We start from the raw sequence: 23683 nt of genomic DNA on the forward strand, positions 1-23683 counted from the left end.
CGCAATATGGCCAATATGCTTCTGGCCAAGTAAAGTGCCGATACACAGCATCAATTGCGGATTGCTAGGGGATGGAGGTTGTGGCTGTATAGGTCTACCAAAGGGCTGCTCGACTACAGCTAGATCAGCATAGTGACTTTTGGTTTTCATATCCTTCCTTGCCAGGAATAAGAGGCCCAAGTAGTGTTGCCGCTGCTATCTAGGATGCTTGGGCCACAAGACGTCGTCAATGCTCTCGTGCTGTTCGCAGAATTGACGACTAGTTGATGAAAGTAAACAAGGCATAACTATGGGCTTGTTGTATGCTGATACTAAAAAGAATGAGCTCGCACGATCTCAGACTGAGTATAGATGGCATAAGCTCAATTTCTCCGCCGCTCATCAGTTGCATTAGCGAATCAAGTAGGCAATAGTAATCCAAGTCGGCTGGAGGGAACGGCTGCTGATATCAGTGCGACCAGAAATATAAAGCGGGCTCAGTGCAACTCGCTGAAAGAGTGTAAAGCCAAATTGCCATGGCGAGGGCTGGAACAGTAGCGGTACTGTTGCCACCCTTGGCCAGGCCAGCGCACTCCTGTGGGAACATGTGCGGATGGCCGTTCGGATGATGGGGTCCTTGAAGGAATGAGAGCCATTATAGACTGATTGACTTCACAGGAAGGGACGTAGATGTTCCAGGACTTAATCTATGCATAACTCACTATGGGAAGGCAAGCGCAGAAGGCCGCGTTCTTCATCCAGATTAAGGAATTCGCTCTGGCATGTGTTGACGATATGATGTACACAGCACACTCGTTGACAGAGTTCACTGCCGTCAAAGCGATTACAATTCACCATATCGGCACAAGAAAAGCAGAGAATCCTATGAAACGTTCATTTTGCAAAGTCGGAAATTTACATGTACTCGTGCATCGCATCGCGGCAACGAGAGCCACAGTAACGTGAAGCATGAGATAGCTATGTCGAGCAAATGAATTGCGATTGTCCTTGTATGACTGTCGGTTAAAGCGTGATGGCTCCGCGCATCACCGGGACAGCGGTACCGGCGAGTTTGACGTCGTCGATGACAGAGTCCTTGAGGACAATCTCGACCGACATCTGAGCTTCCTTGCCCATCTCGGCACCTTGGGTGATTACGAACTTGCGATTGGGAGTGTCTTGCTTATCTGCTACGGTGCTAACATATGCGGCAAGGCAGCAGGAGGCCGAGCCGGTGGCGGGATCCTCGAATGTGCTGGTGAGCATTCTCGCGCGGAAAGACACGACGGCTTGGCCCTGTTCGTCCTTGGTCGAAGCTTGCCTGACGTAGTAGTATCTCCCGAGGAACCCCGTGCGACCTTTGTCCAGGAGGTCGTCGGCGGGAAGCTCCGCCTTGGGTTGCTCGACACTGGCGAGAAGCTCGAGCGACGGCAGCTCGACGAGAACGTAGTGCACCCCGCTGACGATGCTGAAGACGGGCGCGTCAAGCTCGAGACGACGGATCTGCTCGTCGGACGGGAGCTTGCTCTCCGCGAGAGACAGGTCCCGGACCTTCTTGGCGTGCATGTGGGCTTCGAACGGGAGGCTAAGCTGGACGACGCCTGGGGAGGTCTGCTTCACGGGGATGGGGCCGGCCTTGGTAACGATGGTATCGACGCCCTGGTCGAGCAGCGTGACGGCGGTACCAAGGGTCGGGTGGCCGGCAAAGGTCATCTCGGCCGTGGGCATGAAGATGTCAATGCGGCGCGTCTTGTTCGTCGCCGGGTCTTGGACATCGTGGAGGAAGACGGTTTCGGAGAGGTTGAACTCGCGAGCGATGATCTGTTTCTGCTCCTGTGTAGGCTTGGTGCCCGTGGCGGGTATAGTTACGATGGCGAGCGTGTTGCCCCGGAAGCGCTTCTGAGTGAAGACGTCGACGGTAACGAAGGGAAGTTCCATTGCGTTGCTGGGGTTGGGAGTGGGTGAGGGGAAACGAAGCGTGTTCCGGGATAACTCGTGTACGTCGTGCCTTGGCGATCAACAAGCTACGTCCTCGTGAGGTTATGCTTTGGTTGTTTATGCAGAGAGGATATCCTGTACGATTATGCTGCCGATCGCTTGACGAATCGAGAGAGCCGGATTCCGCAGCGACAGAGACTGATATATATGACGAATCTCTGGCAATTCATTACGAACATGCTCATGGCGGGAGTGCCGGTAAGCCGATGAATAGCGATGAACTTTGCCAGATCCAGTACACACCCAGTGTAACATCATACAGTGCACAAGTATTAGGTGTAACTCTCTGGCCACTCTGCGCTACAAGGCGCCATACAACCATGGCGCAACGGTAAACGCACTATTAGTTGATTGTTTCAGAACTGAGATGACTACTACAGATCCGGAGACAACTGAGACAACTGCTCCCATGATATATTCCAGGTGTCTCACACGGCTCGGTAGTAACTACGAGGATTGTCGATTATACCTTGCCCGTTGTATATCCATGGTGATTGTTTCGTCAAGCTCGCGGTCACACGACACTCGCAACGCAGACTGTCGTAGACCTTGCCATCAGTAACACATGCAAGTACAGGACAAGTCGAGACATGGGCACCTAGTCATGCAACTAACAAGGAATCTAACTGTAAGTCGCAGGTAGATGCGAATATTCCCTACCAACACAGATGGGCCTTCCTCGACCTGCAGGAATTGAGGAGTAGGCAAGTGTAATGTGTGCCCCCGAAGCCCCTAATCCATGTAGTGTGACCTCACAGTACGTCAGTATGACTCTAGTTTCTGCACTGTATACACACTTCCGCCATGCTCGAAGAGGTTTGAAAAGCATTGCCTGAAAAATTCTCTTATTCAATAAGGAATGTTGCGAGCTTTCCGACGGTCGAGACGGCGGCTGCGGTGGGGGATGGCGTCGCGGTAACCTTCGCTGCTTCCGCTAGCTTCATTGATCGATGGATTTGGAACCAAAGTCAGCCAATAAATCACATGTCATGATGCATTGAATCGTAAAAGGGCAAGATTACCATAACCGTGTACCGCTGCACAGGGCTGTTGGCATTTGTCCAGAGTGAGGGAGGAAAGCTCAGACATGTGGCAGGACATTTACTTGTTGACGGATACTACTTGACAACGTCGCTCGAAATCGCGAAAGCGTAGAGTACAGTTCTGTCAGGGGAGCTGCGTTGACACGATCAGAAACGGCAACGGAATAATAACATTCGTTCCGTCCCAATCATCGATTGAGGTGGGACCTGAAACATTGCCAAACGCACCGAGGGGATGACGGACCCCATCATTACAGGTGGATTCTACAAGAACTATCGCCAACCTTGTTTCCGGTTTTAAAGCGGACCAGGCGTAACGGCGGGAGTGAGATTGCCCCGAGTTCACATCAACTTCTTCAATGGGTAAGCGGCCCAACGGTTGAGCGGTGATGGCTTTGAGCCGTGAAACGCAGCAGCCCAAAGGTCGAGGCGCATTCAGGTTATTGGCGTGTGATGTTGTGCTAGAACGAGCAGAGCATTTACACTTGTTCAAGACTCTTCTTTCCTGCCTCCTGCCTTATAGGTTCTCGATGCTTTCCCGGCACGTCCGTTTGTGTTGAGGCCGCTCCCTGCTCCTGCAGCGGTCCTCGGCCGCCTACGGCATGCCTTCCACGGCGGGCTATTATATTTACAGCTTGCCCGCTATGGTGAGCCCACGCCTGTAGCGAACTCGTGCCTGTCATGGCCTGCCTTCTGGAGCGGTAATCCGCGTGGTGGAAGCTCCTTGGTGCGATGGTGGGACCTCCTGTCCGTCGCGACCTTGAAGCTGCTGCGGGCTTCACTTAAAACCTACACAGAGCTGGCCTACTGGGGGAGCATGTGGCCGTGACGCACTCAGTAGCGATTGTGAGGGGTAACTTTACCCGTTGAGTGGGCAGGGGACGACCAGAAGCCAGTACCTGACCCAACGGTGCGACGGAGGCATATTTCCAATGGCGATGGCGAGCTTCTCGGCGGTAGTTTCGCCCGCAGGTCAACCTCTGCGGCTTCCTCAACGACGCCCTCGACATTTCTAGCTCATTCTGCGCTGGACGAACCGAGACATCACAGTGGGTGTATGGGGTAGCGAGGACGCCGTCTTCCACCTCTCAACTCTCTATCGTGAGTCGTCTCATACTGACGAGCGTCACAATCTCAGCTTTCATAAACGCGGCGTCTCGGGGTGCTAAAGATTTGCGGATACAGAAAGTACTGTAATTACTGTACATACATCTGAAGTAATAGTGAGTTTGTCGTACTGAGACGCTGCCCTGTCCTCTTGTTTGTAACAGCACGGGGACGCCGGGCTTTAGCTACCTTCTGTACCAATCGTCGCTAGCCGTTGTTTCTCAATTAGTAATAATGATCAGTTTTTTTTTTGACCGTAGGGGTGTTGGGCCACCGGCGTGTTGGGCCGCAGGGGTTCTTTGCTCCTGTGGGATTTTGGAATTCTGCCGAGTCGAACGCATCATGGCTGCGAGGACGGATGGCTGAGTACATGTATTAGTTGTATGGTTGCAGGGGATTGACCTTGATGCTATCCTCCTCCGTGCTCAGTACTTGTGGAGTATTAAAACCCTTGCCGCCGTGGATATCCTATTGATACATCTGGCTGCCATGACTGCTCTAACTACTGGAGTACTGTAAGTATACACTTTTGCAACGTTCCGCGATGCTTACAGGGGTCCATTCAAGCTCGGGTATTAGGTACTAGAATGAGCAGCTTTACCAATATACACTTTGCTTTTCATGTACTTACAGTACTGTACTTAAAATGTAATAATTATTACTTCTGCTTCAGCGGGTACTTTGGACGTCGATTCTTCGTAATTCTGCAAGGACAGTAACTACATGTACTGTAACACCTGCAGTACTTGTAGGCGTAAACACGTACAGTATATGTACACTTAAACAGCGGAAAAATACCGCCAAGTCACGTTGACCTGTCTGACTATCCACCCACCCAGTCCTGGTTTTCCGTGTCCTCAGTGACGGATGAGACACTGCACAAAGTACTTCCACCTACTTGCATGCCCATTTACACCAAAGTACAACTATGTGTTCACGTACAAGTACTTCTAGAGTGAATATTACGCAAGTAAGCAAACTAGATGACATGGAATCGGCTTGTATTGGTACAGGTAAGTGTACCGAGTTCCTACTCTGCAATTCCAAGGAATATTTTGTATTATAATAGATGTTATTGTGTGTACTTATTGTCCGAGTGTGAGTCAACTGCCGTTACACTGGGGAATTGGCAATCGGCAGATGGTTTTTCCTGTCTTTGGTCTAATTACATGTATGCTGCTATCATTGGTCCTCGAGTAAGGAGTACTGGTAAAATAAATGTAACAAATAAACTTGGCGAAGAAGCCGGCCCCATCATTGGCATCTACGCCGTGTGCTCGAATCTACCAGTACATCATATAGGAAACACCCCTAGTTGTATTTTTACATACTTATAAGTAAGTACTTACTGCACAAGTAGTTGTACAGGTGTAAGTAAGTGCTCTAGTTGTAAGTACATGTAATACTCCGTGCACCTAAATGGACTTGGGCATCTTGCATATATTACTCCGTACTTGTACTGTTCTTATCCGGCCGTACACAAGTAGCTAGCTGTATAGTGCTTGGGCCAAGATGCTGCTATGCCGCACGAAGGATCCCCTTCTTCCTTATCCCCGCTGGACTAATACCTCGTCGATAGATCCTCCAGTCCCACAATGGACCCATTCATGACCCAACTCTCTTGGAGTACTCTTTTTAACCACACCATCACCACCAAGCAGCTAAGTACATGTACATATACGAGTATTATTATCTCCTTGTACTACACCTACTTGTACAAGTAATAAATACATGTACATGTACATGTACTTGTAAGGATGCCATAGAAATTGCGTGGCCTCATTGCTATATCGAGTCCAGAGTGTGTGCCGCAGACATCGAGATCCTTCTATATGCCGCGCTCCAACACGACCGGCTTGTGTCATTGTGTGCAGTGCGATTCCAGTATTATGCTTGCATCGGTAAAACCTAGTTGCACTGCCTTGGCGTGATTTTACGTACACTTGCCACAACGCTGAATGCCTGTAGTACTTGTACCACTTGATTCGACAGTACTGGTCTTTTGCACAGTAGAGTAGAGCTGCCCGAACTTTGTTCTTCGGTGAGTAGCACGGTGCTACTCATTGTACTTGTATATAGAGCGTAGTTGTAGACGCATGTACTTGCTTCTTTCTCGAGTATACAAGCAGGACACCTACACCTCAAGGTCAAGTACATGTACAGTATGGGAATACTTACGTGTACACCAAGATGTACGGAGCTTTTGTGTCAAGCAATTGATCTACTGCACAAGATCCTGCTTGTGTGGCAGTATGACATGTCTCCTTGTTGGAGACGGCAAACCAGTGACTTGCCATTGATGTGGAACAGGTGGAGTTGGCCACGAGGAATCAGGTGGGAGGGAGGAGGAGAGGAATCCCAAAAATACCCGTACTTGTGTGCATTACGTCCCAGTATTCACATCGAATCCGCCAGCGGCCCACCACTCGTCATAACCATTTGCCTTCCATTGAGACGGTAACCGGGTCCGTGGGACTGCTGCTTGTTGTCCACGGCGGTTGCCATCTCTCCCATAACCAAAACTTATATATACCGGGGGTCATCCTCCCCGGTCGTCATCCGGACACTACCTTGTTTGAGTATTCATCTGTCGTATTACTTCTTTCTACCTCTGTCCATATCCTACCTGTCTTTCACTCAACGGACTTATCAAAACGCCATATTCCTGCCCACGGTCATTGCTATGATTGCCTCGATCCTTGCCACCTCTCTCGTCGCCGGATTGGCCGTCGCCCTTCCCTCCGAGGCCAGCGATACAAGGGCATCCAATTGTTACGCCAAGTCGAAGAAGGCGAATTGGTGGACTGTCAGTAACTTTGCCTATTCGGTGTCGGACACATTTGCAACGCCCACCGATCGTACCTCATTGGGCTACATCAATTTTTCCCTCACCCATCCCGGCATCAACTACACGGCCGAGTGCTCTGCTCGGTTTACTGATGCGCAATCCGGTAATATAACCGACTTTATTTACGGCAATACTACCTCGTGTAACCTTCCCGACAACGGAGACAAAGCTACATTCAAGTTTAGCAGTTCTTCTGGCGAACTTGAAATCAATCATACCTGGACCTGCTCTGATTCCACAAGACGCTTCAAGGCAAGTGGTGTTGGTAAGCTCAACTGTGAAGAGAGCTTTGAGCACAACCGAGAATGGGATGACAAAACCGTCTACTCCAATCGCCAAATTTCCTGCGCCCACAAGACCGTACATGCGCGGGTAAAGGAGATGCATAAGTTTGTTCCAGAGAAACAGGGTATTACTGTTGAAATCGACGGCTCTGGGTTTATCGGTGATGTGATTGACTACATCGCAGGGAAACCTGAAGGCAAAGCGCCCGAGTGGGAGGAGGTGCAACTCGAGTAGTCCAAACTGGACACGGCAGCGCTGAGCTCTTTAAAAATTAAAAACGGGGGGGGGGTTTGCCGTTATTCTTCCTCTTGAAAAAAAGGCAATATCAAGCCTCTTTTATCGTGTACAGGCAAGCAGAATGCTGGGGAAATCGAGCCTGTTTCGAGGATTCAGTGGACGAATAAAGCCCGCAACAGTCGAAAGGTTATGCGGCCATGAATTTATGAAATGCTACACAACGAGCTGCCGAGGATTTGTTGCCGCTATATGCCGTAATATTAGAAATGAGATTTTTCGACATGAAGATTAATACAATTAGCCAGTTCTTTGACGCTATGAGATCACGATCATGTCCTTTCGAAGCTTCAGGTAACTACTCGCGTAACCTGTCCCATTCCCGCCTGTCTCTACCGGTTTAGTCCCTCCACAGAGCTTTGACATATACATGTGGCTCTCTCTTCGTTCTGGTGAGATTCTGAAGCGGAGTGCTGGTGAAAATGATGTGAATGTGCGGAGAACCGTCCTCTTTCAGCACCGCCGTATTCAACTCGCACGGTACCTCGCGGTAGTGATCCCTGCTACGGCAGTTTTTGGCTGAGAACTGGAACAGCTGATCGCATTTGCCATTCTTCGTCACCCATTCGGGCAATTTGTCTCGTGAAAGATGTTCCGGGTAGCCATGATAGTTCAGATATTCGCTTCGTCGTCTTTCGGTCTGCCGGAAACCATAGCATGCATCCTGGTCGGCATCGCAATGATGCGTCGGCTGAACACGGCAGGTGCCAGATACCATGGCATAAAACGACAAGGTCTCGATGGTGCAGTGATGGCCGGCGGCGCAACTACATTCGATCGAGACCTTCTTCGTCACTATTATCTGACGAGCTTTGTGCTCGCGTAGTTTGACAGCGCCGTCCCCGGTGACTGAACTGATAACACCGGATTCCGGGGATATCGTCAACGCAGCCTGCCAACCTGGCGTAGTTGGCTCCAGCACGGCCGTCGACTGTTTCATTCCGATTGTGGCAGCGCTGGTTTCGCCGTCGACGGGCTGGTACATTGAGAATGCATGATCCTCATTGCTCATGTCGCCAAAGGTCACATTGACCACATTGGTCAGGACCCTGCGGTCGAAAAAATAAGTTGAGCGGCACGAAGCCCAGTTTCTTGCACATGAAGGCTCAGCTTTGGCGATACCGTCCTGGTGCGGCTCGTTGGAGGTGGTGTAAGTTGCATTGAGTGCTAACCCGTACTTCTCTATGAAGACGGCAACTTCGTTCTTTCTCGCCTCCTGAACGCTTTCAAAGAATGAACCTTCGTAGCAGCAGGCTCGGACGAAGAAAAGGACGAGGGTGAGGGCGGTGAAAACCATGCTCACGGTGGTATCGTGGTTCGCCCATCGAGGTGGACGCTGTCATCTGCGAGTATGTTGGCCGGAAGTCGCCATTATAAGAACATTTTGATCGAGGCCAAGTTGGAGTTGCTTTTGACTAGCTTCGTTGTTCGCACGCTAATTACGCAACCATTTTATTATATTGCCGGCATTAAATGGTTATAATTGGAGTTGGACCCTTGCGGGATTTGCCAACTAACGGAGGAATGCATGTGTACATGCCAGTATGAAGGTAATTATCAAGTCCTTGCTCCGTACTTACCGAGTGCAGTGCCCCGTACTCCGTATTGTCTCGGGTCCAACTCGACGAAACAGGATGGTGAATCTTTGTGCCACTTCATAGTTGCAGCATACTAACTTGGACCTATAGCTTGCAATGCCAAGTTGAGTGTACGTGCATGATAAGTATCAGTATAAACGAAGCTTTAAACGGCTCGAGTATCGTCGTAATCTTCAGGGAGACAGTTTTTGGAACCTCACCATACTCCCAAAGGAACCCCTAGTATCCAAAATTCGAAGTGGTTTCGAAGCAAGTTGATGAAGAACTTGGCAACTCCACCTTCAATTACCGGGCCGTTCGATAACCTTTTGGTTGGACGGAATCGATGAAGTTTGGGTTGGGCGGAACCGATGAATTTCGGGGTGCTAGGATGGCAACGTCTTCACAGGAATTCCAGTTATTCGCACGACTCGTTGCCGATAGGATGAGACAAGATGGTGACAACACGCGCCAGCCTCAAAGGCAGTGAGCTGCCCTTTCGGTTGTCCCTACAGAGATGATGATTGGCTCGCGTAGCGTGTCCAACGCACTTATAAGTAATTACTTGGGTGCATACGGAGTAGCGCGTTGCTTGTTCCACTTGACAGTGGGAATCCTGATAGCATGGGTATTATACTTACTTGCATATTAGTGGCCGGAACTTCTTCCCAAGGTTGACATAACCACTCATCTTTCAGCACGACGAGTGGCCTGACTCGTCATCCCGCCAAGTGATGGTCACATCAAAGGTCGAATTTCGCCATCGCGGCTTCGAAAGGCAGCGCATACCATCCGGAGTGCCAACGGGAGCAACCGTTGAAGCACGACCGTTCAGGCTCGTCAGGGCTTACGGCGAATCGTTAACGGAGCATCAGAAGCGAAAGAAACGCCAAGTATCAAAATGGCCAAATACTATACGCAAACTCCATGAATGGATGGTCGTCGTAGACTGTACTTGAGTCGTTGTCGTCGTCGCTGGAGTTGGCGTGAGCAGAGTCAGTTACGCAACTGTGTCGAGACTTGGCTCAGAACATAACGAGACGCTTGCCCGTGATGCATGCATTTTGGATCGATAGACATGCGAGTACTTGATTTGCCATCGGTATCCAGCTCGATTACAAGGAAAAAAGTCCTTTCGATGGTGCAACCAAATGATGGAAGCCAGCGTCGAGGATAATTAAGCGTTGCGAAAAACAGACGAGGCTGCGGCTCCGACGATTGCCGAAATTTAGCCGCCCGCATAGAATACTGCACTCGTGATATTTCGACCGACAACCATCCCCCTCCAACAGACTCCAAGGCAACATCGATGCCCTGCTCGTGCCATGTCGACCCTTCTTCCGTTTCTGTACCGGACCCGGACGCTGCGGCAGGCCCTCGTCGCGAATGCCCTGCCCGGCCTCGTCCGACACGTTCACGCAGGCAGCAGGAAGCGGGACAACTCGATTCCCTTCGAATGGGATCCAGACTTTCCTCAGGACGAGCTCCTCGAACAGCAGTCGACCATCACGCCGTCCGAGGCGGAGGTCTTCAAGGGCATTTTCGACGAGATTGCCCAAGGTCACATGCCGGCGGTGAAGAAGCGACCCTCGGCCGGTGCCAGCACGCAGCCTGCTTCGACCAACTCGACGCCGTCGCCGACGCCGACGCCGACGGGAATGGCCCGCTCCATCGTCGAGCAGGCACGCATCACCGAGTTCCGTGAAAAGTTCCTCCGAAAGTACCCAAAGTCCCTGCGCAACGCAGCCCAAGTCGCCCTGGGCCTGTACGAGCTGGAGCCCGTCGGCGCCGCCGGCCGGCAGATGCTGCAGCTCGACGAGGCCGACGAGGAGAAGTGGCGGGAGCGCGCACGGTACGATCGCATCCGGGCCGAGGAACGCGAGAGGGTGGATGCCCTGATGAACGGCTGCCATACCGACCTCGCCCTGTGGCAGGTCATGGAGAGGGACGTGTTTTCCCTACCCGAGAAGCTGGGCATCGCGCCGTCGGCGGTCCCTCCGCCAAAGGGCAAAGGGAGCAAACGAGGAAAGGCGAAGGCGACGGTGCAGGCGACGGTGCAGGCGACAGCAGACGCGCCCGCATGCCAGCCGCGAGCGGATGAGACGCACATCATGGACGTCCACGGCCCGCTGTATCCTCACTTCCTCAGTGCCGGCCTTGCCCTCTTCGACACGGCCTTTGCACGCTCCTCGCCCTTTGCCTTTCAGATCCTCCCTCGCGTCAAGGCGCTCGGCCTGCCCTCGTACGTCCTCGGCGTCTCGGCGCCGTTTTACATCCGGCTCGCTCGCATGTACTGGAGCCAGTTTGGGGATGCGGCGTCGGCCATCGACGTGCTCCGCGAGATGAAGTCGGCCGGCCTTTACACCGACGAGGCCAACGACCTGCTCGCCACCATCCGAGACGACGTGCACGCGTGTACGTGGGGGGCGCAGGGACAGTTTGTCATGGCCATGATGGAGGCCCCGCCGTACGATGGCCCCTTGACCCAACGGCTGGACGACCTGGAGCGGGATGCGAGGCGGGCGCTGTTCGAGACTGCCGCGTAGATGCCCTCTCGTCGTCGGCATCACGGCTCATATTGCGCGAATCATGACTTTCCGAAACCAACACAGAATAGAATGCATTTCCATGGTGGTGACCGAGTTCACGAAGCTGCCAAACGCAGAGCGCGCCCATTTCCGGGCATCGAGCATGCAGCACGCACTGCGAACCACCCGAGCATGTCGAGCACGCTGTTCCATGCGTCGATTCACCGCGACTCGGCACCTGCATGATGGTGCCATTTCCAGGCCGCGCAGGGAGTGGGAGAGCGCCATGCCCACCACCAGGGGACATGATCAATCCCCGGAGACAATACCAGGCGCCCCCCGACGGCAACCTTGGCCCCTCGACAATGTCCGTGGCGAGGATGGTTCCCGCCGCCATGTTGCTCGCCGCCAAACGCACCGAGGCGTCTCATTGCCTCGGCCGCCTCGCCGGACACGTCGCCGAGGCACGCTCCCGCACATCTCGGGCAATGCCAGGGCCGACTTGGAAGGCAATGCCCATGCCTATGGCCTGGTGCCACAGAACGTGGCAATGCAGCAGCCACAGCCCATCATTGTCGAGGGCAAACCGCAGCACGACGTAGCCCATGGACGGGACGTACACGGTGTCCTTGCGCAGAGGGTTGGCCGTGTTGAAGGTCGGAGCGAGGGCCTCGGCGGCGGCCGCGTCAAACGGGTTGTATCCCTTGATGGCCTGGCCAGTGGACACGACGTAAAAGTCGTACCCGTGCTGTCGGTAACCGGTTAGCCGTGTTCGGGCTGCGCAATGTCCTGCGGGCCGTTACCATGTGGAAGGGGTGCCCCTTGTCGTCAAAGTTGTTGAGGACGAGCTCGATCCACCGACCCTCGCCCGACTCCTTGAACCACGGGACCTTGAGCTTCTGGACCGACGTGGGCTGCTCGACGGCGCCGGCCCATGCATCTCGATCGAGAGCCAGCAGCGGTTGCTCCATGGGTCCGGTGGTGAGCCAGGACGTGTGGTTCACGGTACCCACGGGATGGTTGTGGCTGGCGGCGCGGACTTGCATGGCGAGATACAGCACCGCTCTCTCCGCCGGCTCGTCGATGCGCGCCGTCGAAGGATCCAGCGGTGCCCCTTGCAAGTCGCCAAGCGAAAGATGGGGTAGCGCGTCCGCATCCTGCTTCCCGTGCTCGGGCGACCGTCGGCCGCGGGACCACCGCAACGGAAAGGGTTGCTCGGGCACGAGAGCAAAGTTGTACAAGCCCATGTTCCTGCCGGTCCGAGACGGTAAGCTTCAGCCGCGGCCAGCAAAACTCCGAGGGGGGGGGGGGGGGGGGGGCGCCTACTCCCGGTCAAGCGTGACGACGATTTCGGCGTCATTCGCCGCCGACGCGTCATGGGCGCCCGTCTCGCGGTCGACGATGAGATCCATCCGCTCGCCCGGATACAGCACGCCGACGGAACGGGCAGGTCGCGTGGTGTTGGCGACGCCATGTCCACCGTCTACCGTCATGACCGTCATGGTGGCGTGCGTGAGGGTCAACGTGAGGCCCGACGAGATGCTGCCACGGTCGAGATCAGCGTCGGCCCGCCGGAATGGAGCAAAAAAGACAGGCCATGGCACGAACCTCGTGTTCACCACCCGTAGTCGGACGCGGTGGCTGTGCGCGAGAGCCAACGCCGGGCGCGCGACGGCGCTGCAGTTCACGGGACGGGCCGGGACGGCCAAGGAGCAGTTGTAGGAGCCTCTCCCGTTGATCAGGATGGACTCTGGCGCGGGCTACTCGGTGCCCGTCAGCATCCGATTGCCCACTCGACGCCGGTCGGATGCCATAGACGCCGAAGTGCGTACGCGGCATGTAGCCTTACCTCGTAAGCATAGTGGTTCGGGTCGACGAACCACTCGAGCACTTCACCGCCTGCGCGGTGGTACCAGTCCCCGACCATGAGCAGCTGTTCCTTTTCGTACCGATACGTCGCCGGGTCGGCCGTCTCCGGGGACTTTGATGCAGGCCTGTGAATGACGAGGCCGCCAAAGAGGCCATCGGCGCGCTGCACGCCAGAGTGGGCGTGATACCTGGTCACCGTCAGCCTCGGGGGCAGCAAGGGTTGGCGGGGAGGCGAGGCTTGCCAGTAGGTCCCCGACTGGGATTCGTCTATGCGAAAGCGGTAGGTGAAGTTGGTGGACGGCGCGATGGCACACTGGGTGAGGCCGACGACTCCATCCATCTCGTTGGCACCTGGATCCGATGGAAACGTCAGTCGTAGGTGGTCGGAGGGGGTGCCGGGAAGCATACCCTTCATGGTCAAGCCGTGCCAGTGCAGGGAGATGCCCCCTTCCCGCTCGTCGGGGATCGAGTTGTAGACGTTGGCGACAATCTCATCGCCCGATCTCGCCTCGACCAGCGGGCCGGGGAATTGTCCTGCGGTGCCACATTAGATGAGAGAGCAGGAGGGGGGGGGCTGCGGCGAGGAGGTGCCCACCATTGATCAAATACACCGACTTCTCGACACCGTCCGGGGCTCTGCGCTCCTGGGTGACGTTCCACGTGAGGTATATCGTTTTGGCCTCGCGATATATGTGATGCTCGGGATGCAGCGTAAACGCATCGTCGTCGATCGACGGGGGGGGCTCGGCAGGGCCTAATGGTGGCACCGAGGGGAAGAAGACGCCGTGAATGCGAGAGGGGAGCGAATAGGCGAAAAAGAGGACCGTCGAGCTGATGAGAAGACCGGCCAAGATGACGGCGAGCAGCAGGTGCCTTGCCCGTGACGTCCACCCGGCCAGGTCCCCCCTCTGGGCGAACATGCTCGTCGGGAGCAGGCGTCCCGTCCTGGACATGGACACCGTGTGCAGGAGTTGCCGTCGACGAGGTTGAGAAAACGGAGCATGGAATGGACGGCCCGATCCAGCCAAGCACACGAGCACTCGATCGATGACGGAGCAATCAACGAGCTCGAGTAGCGGTCAAATCAGAGACGAAAGGGCAAGCTCGCGAGGGTACGAGAGCATGGCGGAGGCATCCAGGACGGGAGTGGATGGACGGCATTCTCCCAGCCAGCGCCTAGCCGTCTGTCCGCCTTGTCGGCGTCGAATATCTCTCGTCTCTGACGGGCGTCTCTGACGGTATCGTCTCTGACGGGATCCGGGTGATGATGGACGATGACGCGTCGTGGGATTGCAGGACGAGATGGAAGGAAGCCGATGTGATGGGGTTGGACGATGGATGGCAGATGACGCCTGGAACGGCCATGGCCAGCAGCTCGTCTCCAGCGCCCTCCAGCGCCCGAAGGCTGCCGATGCACACCTGTGGCGGCAGGCTAAGCAGCAACAGCACGCAGCAGCTGACGGAGCTAGCGTCGATGGCCAGGCGGGTTAGCAGATCGGGCAACTGCCAACAGGCGTGCTGCGGATCGCGTTGCCGTGTGCCGCTGCTCTGGATGCCGACGGGCCGGATGATAATCGATCTCGTCGCTCATGACTGACCGGGAGCCATCCGTGACCTTCGAATCGTCCATTTCTCGTCTGTCTTGCCTTTGCCTGATCAACAATCACAAGGCCAGCGGGTTGACAGTGGACTTGTCCCGAGTGCCGCTGTTGGTTCCGGGTACGTGTACATGTACTTGTTGGAGCGACACTTGTACAGAAGTCGGGGTACAAGCACAAGTCGATGCAGAAAGTCAGTACCTACAAAGTACAAGCACCACAGCATTTGCAAGTACGGAGTACGGAGTACATGCTAGGTATTTGGGTTTTGCTTGCGCAGCTAAATAGACGTAATGGTACATGGTCGTGGCAGAGGCACTTGTACCGGCAACATACAGCGAGTACGTGCACTGGCATACGCACGGTAAATACAGTACTTAAGTGCAGTAAGTGCAGTAAGTACATTAAGTACAACCACTGGCAAGCGACGGAGGAGAGTACTTATGTGTACCTAGGTACTAGGTAGTTAGTCCTAGTACCTACTAATTACCTGATCCTAGTACCTGGTACCGACGGTACAGTTCAAGTGTGTAGGGGTGACCTACAACGTCCGCTGGGGCAGTTTGTGCACCTGGTACCTGGTACCACGTAGGTCGTATTAGGCGATAGCAGGTACCACTTACCGCTGTAAGCCGTCCTGTGCGCCACCGGCATGATCCACCGCCGTCGCTGCTGCCACCATGTCACCGCCATGCTGCCACCCTCGCCACGCCCTCGCCACAGGCCTGAAGCATGTGATGGTTCGATGGGACTCGTGTCTGCTCATGTGCACCTGCACCTCCTCGCACTGCCACGTACAGCATGAGCGAAAACTTTTCACGCCTTCACCAAAGAGACGGCGTGCACACCGCTGCCGAGCCAAATCCATCAGCACCACCGAGGAGTCGACAGCACCTGAGAGCTGCTGCAGCTCAACGTCGAGCGGGACCCCGACGGGAGCCTCGAACCATCGGAGGAGCACGTCGAGTCTCAGCCGATGGCTGGCTGGAATTCCGAGCATCGCTGGCCTATGCCCTTGGGGCGGCACTGCACGTTGGTGCGCCTCCTGGCGTTGATTCGGCAACCCGTCCTCCCAAGGTGACGGGCACCACCATCCTCCCCATCCCTACCCGAGACGAGCAATATTCCGTCGAGGACGAACTCTGACCTGCTGCTAGTTCCGAGCACTAGCCGAGCACTACCGCCAGTAGCGGCAAGTAACCTGCGGCCGAAGTGCTGGCAACGGAGGCACGACAGCTCGATGCCACCAGTGCGTTCCGGCGTCCGCCCTCGCTCGAAGCCCCTCACCTCACCCCCTGCCACGCTGCCGCCACGGCCGACCTCGTCCAAGGGCAGCGGCGAGAAGCGGGCTCATGACAGCCGAAAGGTTCAAGCTTCCGCTTCGGGCTCCCGCCCTCCGTGGCCATCGCACACGACACCACCATCATCAGCAAACCGACGACAAAGGACCGCTGCCCACGCGCACCCGCACGCCGCCTGTCCGGATGCCACCCACCCACGCTCGGAATCGACCTTGATCGTGCAACGGCCAGGAGCGCGGCGTGGACGTTGGATATTTATAATCGGGTGATGCGTGATGGAGATGCGATTGATGCCGGGCCGTTGACACCCAGCATCTCGACGACACCTAACGACACCCACGACTCAACTCGCCGGATCCTCGACCGACACCCCGGGTCCATGACGAGCATCGACTGAGGTGTGAAGAGCGCAACCGGTGCAGGAAAATTGTCTCATAGCACAGAGCATCCGTCACCGGCACCATGCCTTCCGGGAGCCTCGTCCTGCGAGCGTCGGCTCTGGGTGCCCTCGCCGCCGCGGGCCTCGTCGATGGCGCCTCCCTCAAGGACATCAAGCACGTCGTCCTCTTCATGCAGGAGAATCGAGCGTTCGACCACGTGAGCATCGCCACCTGTCGCCTTCCTCCTCCCGACTCGACTCGGCTCGGCTCACGCTCTGCAGTACTTTGGCACCATGGCCGGCGTGAGAGGCTTCGGCGACCCCAACGTCCAGGTCAACCCCGATGGCCGCTCCGTATTCGAGCAGTGAGTGGCACCCACCGGCCGGCGGCGACGGGCTCGGGCTCGAGGCCAGCACGGCCAGCGGGCATCCAGCTCCACGTCATCCATCCCCTTCGTCCGTTCCCTCGCTCATGCCTCTCCTCCATCGTGACTCGCTCCTCCCGCCCGCGGCCGCCGTCGACTCCGCTGACGCCGGTCCCGGCTGCGCAGACCCCTGTACCTCCCTCGAAACGGCGTCAAGGTCCTCAAGCCGTGGCACATCAACCACCTCGGCGGCGAGTGGGTGAACGCCTCCCAGTGCATGGGCGCCGGCGACAACGGCTGGGCCGCCATGCACTCGGCCTACGCCGGCGGCCTCGGCAACAACTGGAACTACGCCGACGGCGGCTACAGCATGGGCTATTACAAGCGCGAGGACGTGCCGGCGCACTTTGACATCGCCGAGGGCTGGACCCTCCTCGACATGTCGACGCAAAGCATACTGGCCGCGACGGACCCGAACCGGATCCAGTGGATGAGCGGCACCATCAACGTGCCGGGCTCCCCCACCAACCCCGAGGGCAAGGGCTCCGTCATCATCGACAACTCGGCCTCCCCAGGTACTTGCCGCGCGCTTCCATCCATGCCGCTCCCCTCCCCCGTCGCCCCCGTCGCGGCCCCCGGCTGACGCCGCCGTCGCAGGCTGCGAGGCCCCCGGCCTCAACTGCTTCCCCTTTCTGTGGAAGACGTTCCCCGAGTACCTCGAGGAGGCGGGCATCTCCTGGCAGGTGTGGCAGGATCTCGACAACTTCGAGGACAACATGCTCGCCTACTTTGAGCAGTACCAGCTGGCGGCCAAGGACTCGCCCCTGCGGACCAAGGGCAACTCGTACCCGGGGTTCGCCGCCTTCTACGAGAGCGCCGCCAAGGGCACGCTGCCGCAGGTGAGCTGGATCGTCGGCCCGCAGGAGCTCGCCGAGCACCCTCCCAACCGGCCCGTCGACGGCGCCTGGTTCCAGAAAAAGGTCATCGACGCCATCACGAGCAGCCCGGCGTACAACGAAACGGTGCTCATCATCAGCTACGACGGTCGGTCCATCGAACCGCGCGGGACCCCCCCCTCCCCCGACGCGCCTGCTGACTGTCGAGGGCAGAACAGGGAGGCTGGGCGGACCACGTCGTCCCTCAGCCGGCCGCCATGGACACGCCGGGCGAGTGGATGGAGGATCCGTACAACGAGCTGGGCTGCGTCCCCGTCGGACCCGGTGCGTGAGGCGGAGGCACCGACGGTGCACGCCGCGAACCCGTCATGTTACGCGAGCCGCCGGCTGACTGGCGGCTTAGGTTGGCGCATACCGCGCTACATCATCTCGCCCTACACGCGCGGCGGCAACGTCTTCACCGAGCGCGCCGACCACAGCTCCGACATTCTGTTCCTCGAGGCCTGGGCCGCCGCGCACGGCTACGAGGGCGTCCGCAGCAAGGAGCTGACGCAGTGGCGACGCGACCACATGTCGAATCTCGTAAACGCCCTTGACTTTCGCAACGTACGCCGTCCCCTCGCCCGCCGAGCACGCCCCCTTCTCTGCCGTTTCCCTTCCCTCCCCTCCCCTTGCCCCCATCGAGGTCCGCTGGGCGACGCGGGGGCTGACTTGGCCGCCGTTGCAGCCCGATTACTCGTTGCCGTCGATCCACCAGGCACCGACGCCCGAAAGCCTTCCGGATGAGCCGTCGCGGTACACGGGCAACCTGACGCTCGGCTCCCTCACGGGCCCGTGGGTCGGGCCCGCGAGGTGCCTCTCCGACTACAAGATGGCCCAACCCCCGATCCCGTACGGGCCGGACAACGCCAACCAGGACATGGCCGCCCTCGTCGAGGAGGGCTTCAAGCCGGTCCGAGGCCAGCTCACCGAGGGCCGCTACCTGACGTTTGAGACGCGCGGCCACGCGCTCTCCAACCGCAACGGGCAGTGGGTGGACATTACGCCCGCGACGGACAAGCACGAGCGGATGGAGCATCGCTGGATCATCCACGCCGTCGACGGCTCGCCCGAGACGTTTCACGTGCAGTCGGCGCAGGACAAGAAGTACATTGCCGGCTTCCCCGTGGTCGGCAACCTCACGACGGACGTGGCGCAGGCGCAGGCCTTTACCATCTCGTACAACCCGCCGGACGGCATGTACAGCATCAAGGTCGGGTCGAAGCAGCACAGCTTCGTCTCGGTCAAGTCGCAGAACCGCATCGCCAACAGCTACTCGCCCGTGCAGTGGGGGGCCGGCCTCGGATGGTTCCAGGTCTTTAGCGTGTCGTACCACACGTGAGCGCGGTCTCGCCGGCGACGGGGCGATGCGAGAGTCTGCGTGCAGGGCTAGACGTCGACGGCATCGCCGGGTGTTCCCGTCCGGGTTCCCGTCCAAAGTGCGACGCCATGGCGGACTGCGATGCCATGGCGGACGGCGACGCACCGGCCGACGGTGATGCCCCGGCCGACGGTGACGCCCTACGTGGGAATGATGTGCCGTGTTTCCGCGTGCGGCCGCGGGGATGACGTTGCGTGCTCTGCTTCTGGTGGCCGTCGTCGCCTGCCGAGGCGATGCAGGCTCACGGGATGGGCGGGCAACGGGCGGGGCATCAAACGAGTGGATATTCATTATATAGTAGACAGGTTTGCAAACGACGACGAGATCCGTCCTCGGCCGCGCGTTGGGGGTAACATTACATTCTTCACTGCCTCGCGAAGCAGGACGCGGCACGGTCCGGCCAAGATTACTTCTTCATGTGCAGAGCCTCTTTGACCTTGTCCATGGTCGACTCCTTCTTGGCAGGCTTGTCGGCCAAGACGTCGGCGTGATGCGAACTGTCGTGCGAGACGTTCGAATCGTGCTGATGCAGCTGCAGGGGGGCGCTCGTCAGTACTCGGCACTCACTGTCGTGCACGGCCGGCATAGAGACGGGGAGCGTGTGCGTGCCCTTTCTTCCTCGAGCCTCTCCTCCTCCAACTCGGCGTTGTGGATGAGGTCGTGGCCCTCGATGGCGGCCTCATCGGTGATGCCGGTTTCCGCGTGATGTCTGCGCATGCTGTCGGCAGGTTATCGTAGCTTGTTCCGCGTGTATTTTAGGGTCGGCGCGTGCAAAGGTGTTTAATATGCGTGTGATCCTCGTGGCAGGCATCGGGGGGTGGACGATGACGCCGAGGGGGGGGCATCCTAAATACCAGCAACACGTCGGCGCCACCTGTCGTCATTCTCACGGCATGATGTATTGCTGGCGTCATCGTCGGTCGATCGTTACATGTCGTCGAATCGAAAGTGCGGAACCCCGCTTCAAACCTAGCCCCCCATCTTGCCCGCTTGTCGGCGTTTGGCGGTGCGAAGCAGAGAAGGATGTTTCCGTGTGGCACCGTGTCAGGACTGTGCCAGTGTTCAAGACCGTACCGTCCGTCGTTGGCCATGAAGGCACGTGGGATGTTGGCACCAGCGCACGCCGCAGCCCATAGTGTGGATGCTGCTCGCCGTGGTATATCCGGAGCACAGCAGGGGAAATATCGCCGGTCAAGTATCTTCCCCACGTCAGCAACAAGGAGAGAGACTTGTGGCGGGAACTGTGCCAGTGTTCAAGACCGTACCGTCCGTCGTCGGCCATATGAAGGCACGTGGGATGTTGGCACCAGCACACGCCGCAGCCCATAGTGTGGACGCTGCTCGCCGTGGTATGTCCGTAGCACAGCAGTGGGAATATCGCCGATCAAGTACTGTATCTTCCCCACGTCAGCAACAAGGGGAGAGACTTGTGGCGGCATATCCGCCGTTTGCCTCGACTGTAGGTGTATACTGACCTGGGAGGGTCCCGCCAAGTTGAAGCACGCCCAGCACCCTCTGACCAGCCGGGGCACTGTTTCACCATGACTGCTGAATAACCATCAAATTACGGCTCTCTAGGAGCCCAGTGACTGGTTGTCGCGGCACCGCCATACCCGCTGGACGGCTGGCCAACCCATCGCTCCTCTGACCGTTGCCGACACCGAACAGGCGGTCTGCATTGGCTGGCCGTGGCATGATGTCGTTCGTCGTGGTGTCAAATTTCGAAACACTGCCGCTCGAGCTCGTTGCCTTCATCGCGAGCCGTCCATCGAATGGCTCGATGGATCATTCGAGTGTCATGCCGTTGCATTGGGGAATGTTGCATCGGGACCGTTGTGTGATGCAGTCATCTGGAGCCTGCATCCCTCCGCCAGGGGTGACAGGGGACCCTCCAGGCGCTGGAGCTGCCTCTTACAGCGAGCGAGCATCGGCGACTCGGCGCTGGCGCTCCGGACGACAGTGGCTTGTGACGGCCGTCGCGGTGCCTCCTTCCCGGCGAAACCACCTTCCTTGAGGTGTTTCCGTGTCCGCGCCCGCGGCAGCTGCAGCCGACGCTGCCACTTGCCTCCACGACGATTGTCTGCCTGATTGCCTGACTGCCTGACTGCCTGGATGCCTGGATGCCTGGATGCCTGGATGCCTCGTTGCCTCGTTGCCTCGTTGCCTCGTTGCCTGACTGCCTGATTGCCTGACTGTTTACTGACTGACGACGAGCGAGACTGACTGTTCTTCGCTCGTACAACTCGCCTCCTGGTCCTCCATCTGCCTCTCTCGACCGTGTTCCCTCGACCGTTTGCTTGCTGTGCAGTCGAGGCCAGCTCGATGCAAGCTGCCCATCGACGAGGCAAGCAACCGACGCCGCCGCCGGATCAGCAAGCAGCCGCCAGTCGTCGACAGCACGGCATCATGGCCGACCAGCAGACGCCCGTCGTCATCGTCGGCGCCGGGCTCGCCGGCCTCGTCGCAGCCTTCGAGCTCTCCCAGCGCAAGGTGCCGACGCTCGTCGTCGAGCAGGAAAACGCCTCCAACCTCGGCGGTCAGGCGTTTTGGTCGCTCGGCGGCCTCTTCGTCGTCGACTCGACGGAGCAGCGCCGGATGGGCATCAAGGACTCGCGCGAGCAGGCCATGCGCGACTGGCTCGGCTCCGCCCGGTTCGACCGCGAGACGGAGGACTATTGGCCGCGCCGGTGGGCCAAGGCCTTTGTCGACTTTGCCACGGACGACATGGAGGCCTACGTCAAGGCCCGCGGGCTCCGCTTCATGGCCAACGTCGGCTGGGCCGAGCGCGGGGATGGCTCCGCCGACGGCCACGGCAACTCGGTCCCGCGGTTCCACATGACATGGGGCACCGGCCCGGAGCTCGTCAAGGTCTTTGCCGAGCCGGTCCGGAAGGCCGCCGACGAGGGCCTCGTTCGCTTCCGCTTCCGTCACGTCGTCGACGAAATCATGGTCGAGTCGGGTCGCGCCGTCGGCGTCCGGGGCCGCGTCCTCGAAGCCGACGATTCGCCCCGCGGCGTCAAGTCGTCGCGCGCCGTCGTCGACAAGTTTGAGATTCGCGCCAGATGCGTCCTCGTCTCCTCGGGCGGCATCGGCGGCAACGTCGACGCCGTCAAGGCCGCTTGGCCCGTCGAAAGCATGGGCCCCAAGGTTCCGGATCACTTCGTCGTCGGCGTCCCCGCCCACGTCGACGGCCGCATGATCGGCATCGCCGAGTCGGCCGGCGCGAGCATCGTCAACCGCGACCGCATGTGGCACTACACCGAGGGGCTCCAGAACTGGGACCCCATATGGCCCGGCCACGGCATCCGCGTCCTCTCGGGGCCGTCGTCGCTCTGGCTCGACGCCACCGGCAAGAGGCTGCCGCCCTTTCTGTTCCCGGGCTCCGACACGCGTGCGACGCTCAAGCACATCTGCGCCACGGGCTACGACTACACCTGGTTCATCCTCAACCAGACCATCATGGCCCGCGAGTTCAGCCTCTCCGGCTCGGAGCAGAACCCGGACGTCACGGGCAAGAACATCTGGCTGCTTCTGACTCGCATCTTCGGCGCCAAGGGCACCGTCCCCGTGCAGAATTTCCAAAAGCACGGCAAGGACTTTGTCGTCCGCGACACGCTCGAGGCCTTGGTCGAGGGCATGAACAAGCTCGCGAGTGAACGTCGAGGCCCGGCTCTCGAGCTCGACAAGATCAAGGACGTCATCGACGCCCGGGACAGCCAGATGAACAACGGCTACGCCAAGGACGCTCAAGTCATGCTCATAAACAACGCAAGGTCGTACTGGCCCGAGAAGCTCAGCCGCGTCGCGAAGCCGCACAGGATCCTCGACAAGGCCCACGGCCCGCTCATCGCCGTCCGCATGAACCTGCTGACGCGCAAGACGCTCGGCGGCATCGAGACGAATCTCGACAGCAACGTCATGCGAGCCGACGGCACCCGCTTCCCGGGTCTGTACGCCGCCGGCGAGGCGGCCGGCTTTGGCGGCGGCGGCGTTCACGGATACAACTCCCTCGAGGGTACCTTTCTCGGCGGTTGCATCTTTTCGGGCCGCGCAGCCGGCCGCGCCATGGCCGAGGAATCGGCGCAGGCATCGCCGTGATGAGTAGCTGTTTGAGACGAGACGGAGTTGATGTCGACGGATGTTGCATCCGATGCACTTGGCGACATTGACATGCTGCCGAATTAGGTTACACTAGA

General features: G+C 57.9%; 10 protein-coding genes across 10 annotated transcripts; 5 read left to right on the plus strand and 5 right to left on the minus strand.

Moving 5' to 3' along the window:
* Window positions 1-1002: 1002 nt before the first annotated feature.
* On the minus strand, window positions 1003-1917 carry DCS_03260 (Phenazine biosynthesis PhzC/PhzF protein; the record flags this gene model as incomplete). The annotated part of the gene is made up of 1 exon (XM_040800582.1): window positions 1003-1917. The coding sequence occupies one exon, from the start codon at window positions 1915-1917 to the stop codon at window positions 1003-1005; it is 915 nt and encodes a 304-aa protein (XP_040661465.1).
* Window positions 1918-6810: 4893 nt separating this feature from the next.
* On the plus strand, window positions 6811-7494 carry DCS_03261 (uncharacterized protein; the record flags this gene model as incomplete). Its single annotated transcript, XM_040800583.1, has 1 exon — window positions 6811-7494. The coding sequence occupies one exon, from the start codon at window positions 6811-6813 to the stop codon at window positions 7492-7494; it is 684 nt and encodes a 227-aa protein (XP_040661466.1).
* A 400-nt stretch (window positions 7495-7894) lies between these two features.
* On the minus strand, window positions 7895-8851 carry DCS_03262 (uncharacterized protein; the record flags this gene model as incomplete). Its single annotated transcript, XM_040800584.1, has 1 exon — window positions 7895-8851. The coding sequence occupies one exon, from the start codon at window positions 8849-8851 to the stop codon at window positions 7895-7897; it is 957 nt and encodes a 318-aa protein (XP_040661467.1).
* A 1605-nt stretch (window positions 8852-10456) lies between these two features.
* DCS_03263 (uncharacterized protein) lies at window positions 10457-11677 on the plus strand (the record flags this gene model as incomplete). Its single annotated transcript, XM_040800585.1, has 1 exon — window positions 10457-11677. One exon carries the CDS (start codon window positions 10457-10459, stop codon window positions 11675-11677), a length of 1221 nt encoding a protein of 406 aa, XP_040661468.1.
* Window positions 11678-12981: 1304 nt separating this feature from the next.
* Window positions 12982-14481, minus strand: DCS_03264 (uncharacterized protein; the record flags this gene model as incomplete). Its single annotated transcript, XM_040800586.1, has 3 exons — window positions 12982-13419; window positions 13509-14062; window positions 14124-14481. 3 exons carry the CDS (start codon window positions 14479-14481, stop codon window positions 12982-12984), a joined length of 1350 nt encoding a protein of 449 aa, XP_040661469.1.
* A 223-nt stretch (window positions 14482-14704) lies between these two features.
* Window positions 14705-15158, minus strand: DCS_03265 (uncharacterized protein; the record flags this gene model as incomplete). The annotated part of the gene is made up of 2 exons (XM_040800587.1): window positions 14705-14960; window positions 15040-15158. The coding sequence occupies 2 exons, from the start codon at window positions 15156-15158 to the stop codon at window positions 14705-14707; spliced, it is 375 nt and encodes a 124-aa protein (XP_040661470.1).
* A 769-nt stretch (window positions 15159-15927) lies between these two features.
* DCS_03266 (uncharacterized protein) lies at window positions 15928-16272 on the plus strand (the record flags this gene model as incomplete). Its single annotated transcript, XM_040800588.1, has 1 exon — window positions 15928-16272. One exon carries the CDS (start codon window positions 15928-15930, stop codon window positions 16270-16272), a length of 345 nt encoding a protein of 114 aa, XP_040661471.1.
* Window positions 16273-16889: 617 nt separating this feature from the next.
* Window positions 16890-19448, plus strand: DCS_03267 (Phosphoesterase; the record flags this gene model as incomplete). The annotated part of the gene is made up of 7 exons (XM_040800589.1): window positions 16890-17024; window positions 17089-17171; window positions 17358-17746; window positions 17829-18215; window positions 18281-18391; window positions 18471-18673; window positions 18795-19448. The coding sequence occupies 7 exons, from the start codon at window positions 16890-16892 to the stop codon at window positions 19446-19448; spliced, it is 1962 nt and encodes a 653-aa protein (XP_040661472.1).
* A 445-nt stretch (window positions 19449-19893) lies between these two features.
* DCS_03268 (uncharacterized protein) lies at window positions 19894-20204 on the minus strand (the record flags this gene model as incomplete). Its single annotated transcript, XM_040800590.1, has 2 exons — window positions 19894-20010; window positions 20055-20204. The coding sequence occupies 2 exons, from the start codon at window positions 20202-20204 to the stop codon at window positions 19894-19896; spliced, it is 267 nt and encodes an 88-aa protein (XP_040661473.1).
* A 1605-nt stretch (window positions 20205-21809) lies between these two features.
* Window positions 21810-23585, plus strand: DCS_03269 (uncharacterized protein; the record flags this gene model as incomplete). Its single annotated transcript, XM_040800591.1, has 1 exon — window positions 21810-23585. The coding sequence occupies one exon, from the start codon at window positions 21810-21812 to the stop codon at window positions 23583-23585; it is 1776 nt and encodes a 591-aa protein (XP_040661474.1).
* Between the last annotated feature and the right edge of the window lie 98 nt (window positions 23586-23683).

Source organism: Drechmeria coniospora, chromosome 01, assembly GCF_001625195.1.
Source record: "Drechmeria coniospora strain ARSEF 6962 chromosome 01, whole genome shotgun sequence".
NCBI classification, from domain to species: Eukaryota; Fungi; Ascomycota; class Sordariomycetes; order Hypocreales; family Ophiocordycipitaceae; genus Drechmeria; species Drechmeria coniospora.